At 37.5% G+C, this 13,623-nt stretch overlaps 1 protein-coding gene across 4 annotated transcripts in view; it reads left to right on the top strand.

The window, feature by feature from the left end:
* Positions 1–13,623, top strand: part of LOC127630898 (cAMP-specific 3',5'-cyclic phosphodiesterase 4D-like) — a 199,725-nt gene that overhangs the window by 123,528 nt on the left and 62,574 nt on the right. The window contains exon 1 of one of the 4 annotated variants that reach the window (XM_052108752.1): positions 4,455–4,953. The exons of the other annotated variants lie outside the window; for them this stretch is intronic. Within the exon in view, the coding sequence (XP_051964712.1) occupies positions 4,811–4,953 (143 nt within the window). The 5' untranslated portion in view covers positions 4,455–4,810. Of the gene's footprint in view, positions 1–4,454; positions 4,954–13,623 lie in introns of those variants that run through there. 4 annotated transcript variants of the gene reach the window in all.

Below are 13,623 nucleotides of genomic sequence, written 5' to 3'. Positions count from 1 at the left end.
AGCACTTTTTTCTCTTCACATGCTCCCTCTGGGTTCCATTATCAGAAAGCATGGTATCTCCTACCACTTTTACGCTGATGACACTCAAATCTACTTACCGGTTAAACAAAATGATCACATTGCATTAAAATCTCTTGTAGCTTGCCTGGAGGAAATAAAAGGTTGGCTAGCCAAAAACTTTTTGTATAAAGACAAGACAGAAGTGATTCTCTTTGGTCCTACAGATAATTTTGATGTCAGTAATGCTGATTGCTGAAATCTCAATGCTTTCCTCTCACCTCAAGTATGGAACATGGGTGTCCAGTTTGATAGCCAGCTATCTTGACAAACATATTAGTGCTGTCATAGGTTCCAGTTTCTTTCAGCTACATCTACTCTCTAAAGTTGAACCCTTTCTGTCGGAGAAATCGTTGGAGATAGCAGTTCATGCATTCATCACTTCTCATCTGGACTGCTTTAATTCTTTCTATTGTGGAACATCCAAATCTCTTATTGCTCAACTTCAATTAGTTAAAAATATAGCAACAAAATTTCTAAAAGGAGGTCGGAATTATGATCATATTACCCCATTTTAAAATCACTTCACTGCTGGTTCAAGCTTGAATTGATTTTAAAATTGTATTGTTTGTTTACAAATCGTTACACAACCAAGCTCCCAGTTACTTAGAAGTCTGAGATCTGGTGATCAATATCTCCTCGATGTTCCACGCTTGAGGCTAAAGCATAGTGGAGGGAGAGCCTTTTCGGTTGTGGGTCATATTTTATGGAATATTCTGCCTATCAGTATCAGATTGTCACCTTCATTATCTGTTTTTAAATCTTCTCTTAAAACTCATCTCTTTTCATTGGCTTTTAATAGCATGTAATGTCCTGGTCTGAAATTGTTGTGTGTTTTTATAATTATGTATTGTACAGCACTTTGGTCAGCCTTGATGCTGTTTTTAAATGTGCTATATAAATACATTTAAATAAATAAATGTTAGTGTATACTTGCACGAAAATACCAAAACTTCATGGCCATACCCATTGATTTTGCACTTATGATTTAACGCAGACATTGGTAGGCATGCAGTGCATTGTCGTTTGTAATTCTCTTAGGGTCTTTCACTGGTTTATTAACTTTTTCTTTAAGCGTTTAAATAGATCACTGCTGCCTTGTAGCTTTCTATCCTGGTGGTTCTATTCATCAAAATTAAATGTGTAAAGCAAGGTTCGAAGAGGGAGAAAAACTTCCACCGAAGGGAAATAACATAAACATCAGACAGCGAAATAAGGTTCAATGCAGAATGTCTATTATGGGAAAGCTGGGAGAATTACTAGTGTGAGCAGTCCCAGAAGGACCGTCATTAAAGATTTAGACAGTCATTGCATATTTACAGTTAACACACCTAATGCAAATAGCAGCAAGCGTTTCATTTATCTCACACTGTCCTTAAGTGCACTGAATTATCGATTGAATGAAGTGGCAGTAGAAGAGATTGATAATGGTCACAGATCATGTGAAAAAAGGGAAGATGGGATTGCATAATGCACTATAACCAGGTTGCAGTTCAGCAGTGCATCTATAAATTTATGCTCTGTGGGTTTTTAACAGAGAAAGCTTTTATCGTGACGGATGTTATGCAATGAAGAATATGAAATGTGTGACTCAGAAGGCATACCTACTGTAAATGTGTTTCAAGGAAAGAACAGTGAGAACAGCTTTTATAAATCAGCATTTGACAGATGTGTAAAAACATTTAGACAAGTTTTTTGATACTTACATTCTGAATTTACTTTAATCTAAAATAAAAATGAGTTATTTCTTGACAAATCCACAGATTCCAAAATTACCTCAAAAGAGATCCAACAGTTACACTGGCAAATACAATTTTGAAATACAGATTATTATGACTTTTTTTCCCAAACAAAGAAACTATTGTCTGAAATGTACTCTAAGCTAATCTCCTCCCAGGAGAGTTTGTTTAACTCTCTTATACACGTTTTCACAGACATTGACAGATTGCTGACATTGATAGCAGTTAATTGAGTCCCATTGAACTCTAACTGATGTTGATATTAGGAATCCTGGTTCCAATTCCAATTTCATTTAAGGTTCCATTTCTTTATTGATTTCATGAACGATTTTTTAGTAGCCTACTTGTAAAGTAATTGCCCTATTTGTTTACTTGTAACATATTTTTTTTTCTTTTAATGTTTCTTTTAAATCAAATGACCATTTATTACTACAGAAGTATATTCTGTGTATCTTGAACTGCACGCTAACGCATGAGTTTGAGATTTTGGAGACTCATTAAATTTAGTTTATAATTAGTTGAGTGCACTGATCATGCTGTATGTTTGTTAGTTTTGCAGCACTCAGTCTTACTCTCTCAGTCAGTAAAGGTTTTTCAATGGCAGAATTTTAAACATTTACAATGCTTCAAAACAAACCCCCTTGTTTTGAAGCATTTTGTTACATTTGTGGGTTCCAATGTTTACATCTTTCAAACTGATCTGAAATAGAACCGGTTCACTGTTTCCAACCCAAGTTGATATATAATGTTCATTGATCATGTTTCTTTACATAACATGGAGATAAAGGGAAGATAGAGGGGAATGAAAAAGGCGTAAAGATATTGTTTAATGTGTGTCTGAATGGATGTATGATAGAGAGATAAATCAAATAAAAAATCTGATTACTTTTTTCACTGCAGTCCAGGGCAGCATCCTGAGGCAGGTGAGGAGGGAAAGAAAGGTGGAGAAGGGCAGAGTAAAAGAGACAAAGAAAATATAGTAGAGATACTGTTAATACTTGTGAACTGAGAGCCCCCTTCTCTCTTCCCCTACTAGTTTGAGCCATCATTTGTTGTGTTAAGAAGAGGCAGCAGAGGCTCTCGGTATGAGGTCAAAGAGGATGACCACATGCCGACAGGGAAGCAACTCTGTGCTAAAACAGGAGACTTAGCTGGCTATGTGATGTGCTGTCCTCCCGAACACACTCTAAAACACACATAACAGGACTCAACAGTAATTACTTATTTTGCTGGCCCAGTTGATTTTTACTTGCTGTGCAAATATTTTCAAAAGCCCCACCACATAAAAATTGTTTTTAAGCAGTGTAATGTATTTTTAGGTGTCAGAAAAAAATAAATGAAATAAAATATATAAACTGATGAGCCAAAACATTATGACCACACATAATAACGTTGGTTATCTCTAACAAGGCCACATATTAGGTCTTGGTAGATTAGATGGTAAGTGAACAATCAGTTCTCTTAGTCAACATGTTGAATGCAGGAGAAATTGGCTGGAGTAAAGGCCTGAGCGACTTCTGAAATGGGCCAAATAGTTATGGCCAGACGACTAGGTCAGAGCATCTCAGAAACGGCAAGGCTTGTGAGGTGCTCCCGGTCAGCAGTGGTGAGTCCCTACCGAAAGTGGTCAGAGGAGGGACAAACCACAAATCTGTTACTGGGTGTTGGGATGTGACCAAAACATTAAAGCTCCAAAAAGCACATAAATGCAGCATAAAAGTATTACATATGACTCCAGTGGTTTAATCCATGTCTTCTGAAGTGATCCAATCCATTTTAGATGAGAACAAACCAAAACATAACTCCTTTTTCATCAAAAATCCTGACATCAGTGATCATGATTCCAAGCTTGATTACACTTCCAAGCACCATCTAGCACTAAGTTAAGCACTAGGGAGTGTGATAGAGATTGAAATCATGATCATGCCTAGAGACTGCAATGGCAAGATATACAGTGAAAAATATATACAGTTACATTTTGGTCTGTTCTCACTAAAAACCAATTGGATCGCTACGGAAGAAATTTATGTCATATGGATTACTTTTATGCTGCCTTTATGTGCTTTTTGGAGCTTCAAAGTTTTGGACCTACAGAGCTGTGAATAGTTTTCTAAAAATCAGAAATGGAAGTCACACATCTGGGAGGCATGAGGGTGATTAAATGATGAGAGAATTTGTATTTTTGGGTGAACATTCCTTTAAGATGGCCTTAGCTGTTTTAAACTGGTCACCCAGCCTGGCCTTGCTAATGCTCATCTCAGTTTATCTCCCAGCCTGATAAGACAAAAAGTGCCTCGAAGCCCTCTTATACCAGCCAACTGACCAGTGTGACCAGGCTGAACAGCCAGCTAAAACCAGACAACAAGATTAGGCTGGGAGTGGTTATAGCTATATATAGTTTTTCAGCAGTCCGTCAACTTGCCCGAAATGCTATCATAGTGGCTCTGGGCTTTCCTTATTGTTAAGCCCTGCTTATAAACACATATATGAAACAAAAGTAATTGATACACTGAAGGATTTAAGGTTGACTTTTCCTGGTGAACCCTTGTGCCCTGCCCTCTGTGATGTCATAGGAAATATATCACTGGGCAACATGACAAAACAAAAGCTTGATATCGTCATGAGGATAGGAAGGAGGAATGTGAGCCAGCATTTTCCAGATAAACACAATGAATGTCACGCAGGATGGGAACAGCTAAGCATATGTTGTTTCTTTGTCAGAGAATACTGTGTTTAGACTTTGTGGAACCCGCTGTTCATTAGAGGGTGATTTCATTTAGCTCTCCTTAAACACTCAACAGAGTGGCTGTTTGTTAACTTTGCTTGTTTAAATCTAATGTTTTTTTTTAACCAGTGGTGAAGTGCAGCAAAGTTGTAGATGTAAGTAGTGGATTAATGGAACTTCACGTGGAAACATGGCACCATGGCAGCCAGGAGACAATATGGACACAGACACAGAGACTTAAGCCACATCTTGGCCTGATTTCCAGTAGATAGTCTTGGGCTTTTTCTCAATGATAGGGAAAATTTGTGGAGAGCTTGTTGAGAAACTCTTGAAAGTCTGTCACTTAATGAAGCCTGGTCACAATCTCAGGGTTCAAGAGGAGAGAATGATACACTTGAGCAGTCTTCCGCTACGAAGGCACTCCTGGATCTGGTGAGAGCTTGTTCCTTTGCATGTATGTTTATTCAAATATTTATTAAGATGCATATTGGTTCATCCGTGCTGAAATAAACATATTAGCGTTTCCAGACTGGTTTATATGCAGATTAGTGCTGGTCTAGATCTTGGACCAGCACAGTCATCCTATTTGTTTATCTGGTATCGGAACAACCCCAATTACGAAAAAGATGAGACAGAATGAAAAATGCTAATAAAAACAAAAATGTGTGATTTGTAAATTACATTCACCCTTTGCTATATTGAAAGCACCACAACTACACATTATATGATGTTTTACCTTGTGAATTTCATAGTTTGATTATTGCAATATGCTCCAAAAATGTAAGACTAATAACAATTTGATGAGTGGAAATAATAAGGCAATGTGAAACAGGAGATGTTAAACAGGTGAGGCAATTGTATCATAGTATATAAGGAGCCTCCAAAAACAGCCCAGTTCTTAGAGAGCAAGGATCATTCGAGACTTGTCAATTTGCCAACAGACAACTTTGAGAACAAAGTTTAAGACTAATTGGAAGAATTTTGAGCATTTCAACCTCTACAGAGCACAACAAATCAAGGAATATGGAGATTCATATCTCTGTGCGTAAAGGGCATGACGAAAACCACTTCTGAATGCGCATGATCTCTGATCCCTCAGACATCACTTTCTTTAAAAAAAAGTGACGGCATTCATCTGTTATAGATATCGTGAATATGGGCTTTGGTTAACATTAGTAAACCTTTGTTAGTCAACAACACTTGTTGCTGGATCCATAGATGCAAGTTAAGACTTTACTTTGTAAAGCAAAAGCTATACATCAACACTGTCCAGAAGTGCTGCCGAATTCTCTGGGCTCGGTCTCATCTTAGATGGAAAGTAGAATTGTGGAACTGTAATTTTTGGTCAGATGAGTCCACATTTCAAAAAATTTTTGAAAAACACAGCCATCGGGTGATCTGGGCCAAAGAGGAAAAGGACCAAAGCTGTTATTAGCGTCAGGTCCAAAAGCCAGTGTCTGTATGGGCCAGGGGTGTGTCAGTGCCCATGGCATGGGTAACTCACATATCTGTGAGAACACCATGAATTCAGACAGATATGTACATTTTGGAACAACATATACTGCCATCCAGCACTGTCTTTTCCAGGGATGTCCCTGCATTTTCCAGCAGGACAACAAAGGAGAGTGCGGGCACTAGATTGGCCTGCCTGCAGTCCTGACCATATCCAATTGAGAATGTGTGGCACTTTATGAAGCACACCATATGGCAATGAAACCCAGTACAATTGTGTAGCTAAAGACCTTTATAATGGATGAACGGGGGAAAATTCCACTTTTTAAACTTAACAAACTTGTGTCTTCAGTGCCTAAATGCTTAATAAGTGTTATTAGATGACATGTTGATGTTTCACAGGGGTAAACACTCGGCTGTCCCAACTTTTTTGGAATGTGTTGCAATCATCTGATTTGAAATTACTTTTCATTTACAAACAGAAAATGAAATTCACAAGGGAAAACATAATTTAATGTGTAGTTTTAGAGCTTTTAATATAGCAAAGTTTGAATATAATTTACAAATCACTCATTTTTGTTTTTATTAGCATTTTTCATACTGTCCCAACATTTTCGGAGTTGGGGTTGTAGTTTACCAGCCTGGTGAGGACACCACCACACGTAAAGAAACAGCGTCCACAAACCAACATAAAAAATAACCAGGAAAAAAATGTGAAGTAATGAATTCATTAATAGGCAGTCAATTATGACCAACAAATTCTATCAAAGCATAAACTGTTATGACAGTTTGTGCATTATTTACAGCTACTTTTATGTAACTGTAATAAATTGTAAACTGTATTAAAACCAGAGGTAGACCGATATATAGTTTTTTTTTTGTTTGTTTGTTTGTTTTTGGAACAAATGCTTATCGGGAATAATCTTTAAAAAAAAACACAAAAAAAAACGTATATACTGTGGCCATACGGAATACTATTTGGACCTTCAAAGTTCTGGCCACAATTCACGTGCATTGCATGGACCTACAGAGTTGAGATATTCTTCAAAAAATCTTAGTTCGTGTTCAGTAGAAGAAAGTCATACACATCTGAGATGGCATGGTGAGTAAATGATGAGAGAATTCAAATTTTTGGGTGAACAATCCCTTTAACATTTTTGAAAAGTTTTTTGAAAAGTTTTGATAGATTTCTCTTTGTGCAAAAAATCTATAACAAAATCAAATTAGCTTCACTTTCTCCTCTTTCATATCAAATATGACTGCTTTACAGCATCCTGTCTAATCTTTAAATATACAAGAACCCATTTTTGCCTCACTGAAGGCCCATCATATAATCCCTTACTGTGGACTTGCCAAGGTGCTGATTTTTTCTGGAAATACAGGCGCTTGTGTAGCACTTCTCATCCCTTTAGCTCAGCATAGAGGCTTGGCTGATTCTTTATTGAATCTGCCGCTGGGCTCCTTGACAACAGTGAATAACGAGTGGGTGACTCGATATTAGCTCACAATAAGAACACAGTCAGCAGGCAGCAATCAGTGCTCTCCATATTTCCAGTCCTGCAAGAGGTATAACGCCTGGGTCGGCTTGCATCGTTAGCGGCCCACCAATGCGAACCCAATTCATTTATGCTGTCTTATTTCCCATGTTATTCAGAACATCTCTCATGTCAACATGTTGGCTGCTGCATTGCATACATGGGTAGCCAGGCTTACACAGTTTGTGTGGTTGACGAGAATTTCTTATTGCATTTTTGTCTGAAAGTTAACGACCCCATTAAATTGCTAGATGAGCACAGAATCACTGTGTTAGGTGATTGCTACTGTGTTTCTAGGTGGTTTCTAGGGTGTTCTTGGTGGTTGCTATGGGTATTCTAGGTGTAGATAGATTGTTATTGTCTCAGTAATGCACTGTGCGCTCCCAGCATGCACAAACTTCTTCAGAGTTTAGCTCCTCTACATGGCATATGACAGAGCAACAGACGTAATCCATAAAACAGCTTGCTGAGGAACAAATAAGCTACAAACCTAATTAATTTGCAGCACACCATGTGCCAAATTACTTCTCAGACAAGAAGGAGATATCAAAAATAGGCTTGAAAAAATAAGTGCCAACTCTTCCAATGTTCTCTTAGCTTTACGATGAATAGTGATCACTCAGACCCACCACCCCACTCTGGGTCCTCACTGCCTCAGTGCTGTAAAATACTGTGGCAGATCCGTGGAGCCATTCGTCCTTGAAAGCGTTGTCACTAGACTGTGATGCACGACCCTTCCATTTCATCGCCATTACTGCACCGTCTTACAAATGCAGGGGTGGGATTGGTGCGGATGTTTGAAACCAGTTCCAAGGGCTCCTATGTATTTCCTCGACACTATGGGTGATAATTCACTTGATTTGCCTTTATTTGTCTGCTGTATGTCTGCTACAGTTGAGTCACCTACAGTGTCAGTTTTGTAATGGAATTGCACCTTTTTCATATAGACAAATAGCAGAAAGGAACTGCTCTCTTATCAAAACCAGTGTGTCAAATAAGTACTATATAAAAAAATAACTTACTGAAAATCGGCCCGTTTTGAATCCTCCCTCAGAGACTGTGCTAGTATTGATCTCTTGATATCCTTTTTGTATATTTTTGGTTATGCCTCACTAGAAAGTAGGGACGCACCGATCCAATACCTGGATTGGTATCGGCTCCAATACTGATCGAGCCCGATCCAAATCCGTTACTGTGTGTTAGTCACGTTCGTTACTGTCAAGCTCCAAATATTATATAAAAGAACCATAAAAACACCCAAAAAGTAGTAGTTCATATGACTTGTGCATTTTATTCAAAGCCATTGAATAAAGATGTGCGATAGCTCTGTGATTCACAAACATCTGCGTTTATTAAGTAAATATATAAAATGCACACACCACACCAGCACGTAGTGAATGGAGCTGCTCTATTGACACACACACACACAGCTATTTTTAGCCTTCACGTGGTGCACAATATTGGAGTGCTTCTCACGTACATCATCTCAGATGTAGATGCTCAATAGTTCAGTTCATAATATGCATTTAGAATAGCACCGGAGGAGCATTTTACCAGAATTTGAATAAGAAGCGAATTAAACTACTGTGAATTTGCCTTTAAACAGAATGTCAAAATGAAAGCAACTGGAATTACTGTCAATTTTGCTGCTCTATTATCCAGTATCTAGTAAACAATAAAGTTTTTATTAATAGGCTGTACATTTATATTGACATAATGTGTAGTTAGAGGTTTGTGTTTCTTCACATGTTAAAGAGTACTCCCAATTAGTTCCACACAATAATGTAAAGATATTCTAAACTGATTATGCAAAAAAAAAAAAACAACAACAACAACACTGATATCGGATCAGGATCGATATCGGCCGATAATTAGATTTCGGATATCAGAATCAGATCGGAAGAGAAATGTGGTATCAGAGCATCCCTACTAGAAAATTCAATTAACATGCATGCGATTATTGAGAATATTCGTCTTCACAAACTTAGAATAACTTCTCATAAAAATGTTTACTTCACATTCAGCTGTTACTGTAAGACACATGAAAGAATTACATTTTTGCCAACCTGCATTGGTTTAATATATAACTTTGTTTTTGACAGCAAGGCCATAGACCACCCACAGTTTGCTTACGGACCATCTCTTCCATATTGCACACAAAGCTGGAAAGCCCTCTCGAAATCTGGCTAGATTTAATCTGATTGGCTGGCTTCATGCATATTCTTGGAGTAATGGCACACAGGTTTTTTTTTTTTTTTATCAAACTTACTGGAAACCAAGTCATGTTCACAAGGTGTACACGATGAGTACATTTGAGGAAGAACTAATCATTTGGTTTTCCAAAGTTTGCTAGGTTAGTGTCATCAAATCTTTTAAAAATATATTTAGAGTTTTGTTTGAGACACGAAGTAGCAATTTAACTAGCACTGTACTGTATATTCCACCTTGTTTTCTGAGTAATGTCTTTGAAATGATCAATGCTTATTACTTTTGGATGGGTGACAGTTCTGATCTTGAAGTCTACACATTTTCCACTATTTAGGTACAACTGTTCACTGAGACTACTGCGTCATCATTTTAGTGTATTTTTTCAATATCACTTTTATTATTGTCATATATAATCTATTTAAAATAAACCCTAAATTACAAATAAAGGAAAACAAACCCTGGTAGCTCACTTGAGATGTTGGTTAGTGGTTCTTTGGAAAAAAATAAGCTCCAATGTGCACCAGACTTTATGCTGCAAGTAAAAAGTGTACTAGTCTACTTTAATATAGCCAACTGGGTATTCCCTTCCCTGACTGAACAGATCGCACCATATAACAGATAACATTTAAGGACATTTCAGGTCTATTTAGACTGACGTCTTTCTAGCTTCATATACAAGAGGAATCCAAAGAGAGCATTCTTATAGCATTCTTTTCACAGTTTTTAAGCGGAAATAGCATTTTGCCCGTGACCTGTTAAACTTGCATTGTGTTCTAATTTCCCCTCCAGCATCCTTAGTTAATATTGCATCCATCATACCATTTAATCTGGAGGTAGAGAAGGGTCATAATACACTATTGGAATTATTTTGGAAATACATATGCAAAGCATAAAATAACGTAATTATGACGTGGCATAAAAAGTTACTTGCGTTAATCATTTCAACAGGGGCAATACTATGCCTGACGAAAAAAGAACCCCAGCATAAACCATGCTGATTATAGCTGGTTTAAGAAGATCTAGCTGGTGTTTTAGCCTGGCCAGGCTGGTGCAAGTTAATCCTTGATGCTGCCATTTAGCCTGCAGATCCATCTCAGCCATTTCATCAGAATCACAACTTTGAGTGTTTTAAAGCATATGAAACAGTTAAGAGGCAATGTTGTCCGTTAACCTGTTTTTAATTGACTTATCTTGGGGTGGATTGCCACACACAGATTAAAACCAGCCACAGCTGAAAAAGAACTCCCAATAGAGAATCTACAGTATAGACTGCGAAGTAGTGCTGCATGATTAATCATATCGCAATCGCGATGTCAGCCTGTGCGATTATATGACGGCAAATGCTGCGATTTTATTAAATAAGTAAGTGCATGTGTGGACGTGACAGCCTATTCTCTCTCAGAGCTGTTTGCCCATTTTCTACACCGCTAATAAAAATGACCAGTCAGTCTCAGTTTAGGGAGTGGCACGTGTGGTCATGTCATGTGAGTTTCCGGTGTGCAGTGTGGAAATCAGGTGAAGATAGATGCCGAGCAGACCTACACTGAACAAGTGGCCAGAAAAAATAACACAGAAACACAGATCACAGCTTGGCAATATGTCTTTATTTCATCAATAATTAAAGTTAATATAATACGGGAGCGTGACATGTAAATAAGCTCAAACTCCAAAACTGTCATTCTCTGTGCGGTCAAAGCTGCTTCAACCAGTCACGGAAGAGACCCAATCTGAGCGGGAGTCGAGACAGGAGAGACTTAAAGTTCTGCCGGGTGATGCGCACTCTAACACAGAGATGCTCGTCTCTCACCCCCGCTGTCTGCAGCTCGAGTGTCTGATAGAAATACAGATCACAGCTTTGCAATATATCTTTATTTTATCCTTAATTAAAGTTAATATAATATGGGAGGGTGCCATGTAAATAAATACAAACTCAAAAACTGTCATTCTCGGTGCGGTCAGAGTCGCTTCAACCAGTCGCGGAAGAGACCAAATCTGAACGGGAGTCGAGACCGGGAGAGATTTAAAGTTCTGCCAGGTGATGCGCACTCTAACACAGAGAAGCTCGTCTCTCACCCCCGCTGTCTGCAGCTTGCGTGTGTGGGTATATATATATATATATATATATATATATATATATATATATACAACAACAACAGTTTTCAGTAATGCAAAGATATTATTTAATTTTGTAAAAATATTTTAATTTGAAAACACTGCATTTATAGTTGTTGTTGCTAATTTGCATGTTTGAGTTGAAAAATAGAAATGTCAGTATTATCAATAATCTATTTGTGCATTTTCCTTGATAACCAAGCAAGTTGAATCATGATACCATTTGTTTATTATATCACAATCGCATATCGCAATATTAACAACAATAATCGCAATATGACTTTTTTCCCAAATTGTGCAGCCCTACTGCGAAGTAATCCAGTTTTCTGGGATCTTGTCTCTCACAGTAAAAAAAATTGTCAGCACATGTTTGAGAATGAAACATTCAGTCTTAACATTGTTAAAACCAGCTCATTCTAGCTGAAGATTTCATGAGAAGATGTATGTGAAAGACTCGCATTGATGTTTTGACTCTATAGCTTTCATTCTCACCTAGCCAAACCTTCTGTTATGCTTAGATTTGAGCTATGATAGCAAGCTGTCTATGCTAATGTCTTGTATTTGCTTAACAGCACAAAAGCCAATAAGCTGTCTTTAATTGTTTTTCCCACCCACACACACAAAAGTCAAAAAGCAAACAGCTGAACGTCCATTCCAAGCTTTGATAATATTTACAAATTCTTAAAATATTTTGGAAGTTTATCCTCGCCATAGATGCATTATGCCATTGTTAACTAAAGAATGACATTTTAAGTCATACTTGCTTCAAAACAAAACTTATCGCACTGTTATCATAAAACACCATGTCTTTCCTGTTTTAAAAATCAAGCTACTCTCGCTAATTGTTTGAATTATTGGCAAGACAGAAAATATTCTGCCACATTTTATTTAAATTATGATTGATAACAAGAGATGTCACAACAATACTACAAATTGTTGAGTTTATTATATGCAAAACAAACAAAGCATAAAACAAATGCATAATTAATGGTCTAGGTGTTTGTTAATTCGCTCACTGAGTTGCACCTCAGGAAATTTTCTTTAGGTTAAAGCACTGCTGTTTTTGTGGAAATTGCTGTTTCAGCTGCAGTCAATTTCCCTCTGAGACCTCCAAAATACTAGTGTTGTTTTTGTAGCATTAGCTCTGTGTTATTCTTTTTTTTTACCCAATTTGTTTTGCATCTCACCAACTGTGACATATAAATGTGAAACAGGGATATTTTATCTTTTGCAGTGTCTGATTATTGTCGTGCTTGTTTTGATAAAATAATGTGTGAGTGGTTGTGGCCCCCAAAAGGATATGAGTGGATAATAAAACGACTTTGTTGGCTAGATCATCTGCTTTATCAAAAGTGATGTATTGTGCTATCAGCTGGTACATTTTTTCTGTCTACTTTGACTTGTGACCTTCATGGAGGGCTCATCTATACTGCTAAGCAAATGAAGAGTCATGAATATTATTACTGCGAATACATTTATTAGGGCTGGGTATGAAAGAAGCTAATGCTGTAAATTATACAGGGAAACTATACTTTTATACTGACGTTTTTACCCGGCTCAGGCATCGTCCTGATGAGCTTGATCCAAATTTGATCCCATGTGATTGCCATTGCCGTTATCATCAAGCTCAAAGATTGACATAAAATAACCTTTAAAGCACCATTAAAGTAGTCCTCCTGGTGTGGCCCTTCAAAATAAAAGCCTGAGTTAAAATAAAAGTCCTAAGACAGTGGCTCTCAGCCTATTTTTAATGAACGCCCCTACTTCATTCCTAGTAGACCTACTCCAAACACAT

Source organism: Xyrauchen texanus, chromosome 37, assembly GCF_025860055.1.
Source record: "Xyrauchen texanus isolate HMW12.3.18 chromosome 37, RBS_HiC_50CHRs, whole genome shotgun sequence".
In the NCBI taxonomy this organism is placed as follows: domain Eukaryota; kingdom Metazoa; phylum Chordata; class Actinopteri; order Cypriniformes; family Catostomidae; genus Xyrauchen; species Xyrauchen texanus.
Note: the sequence above shows the minus strand (reverse complement) of the source record. Positions and strands in the feature narration are given on the sequence as shown.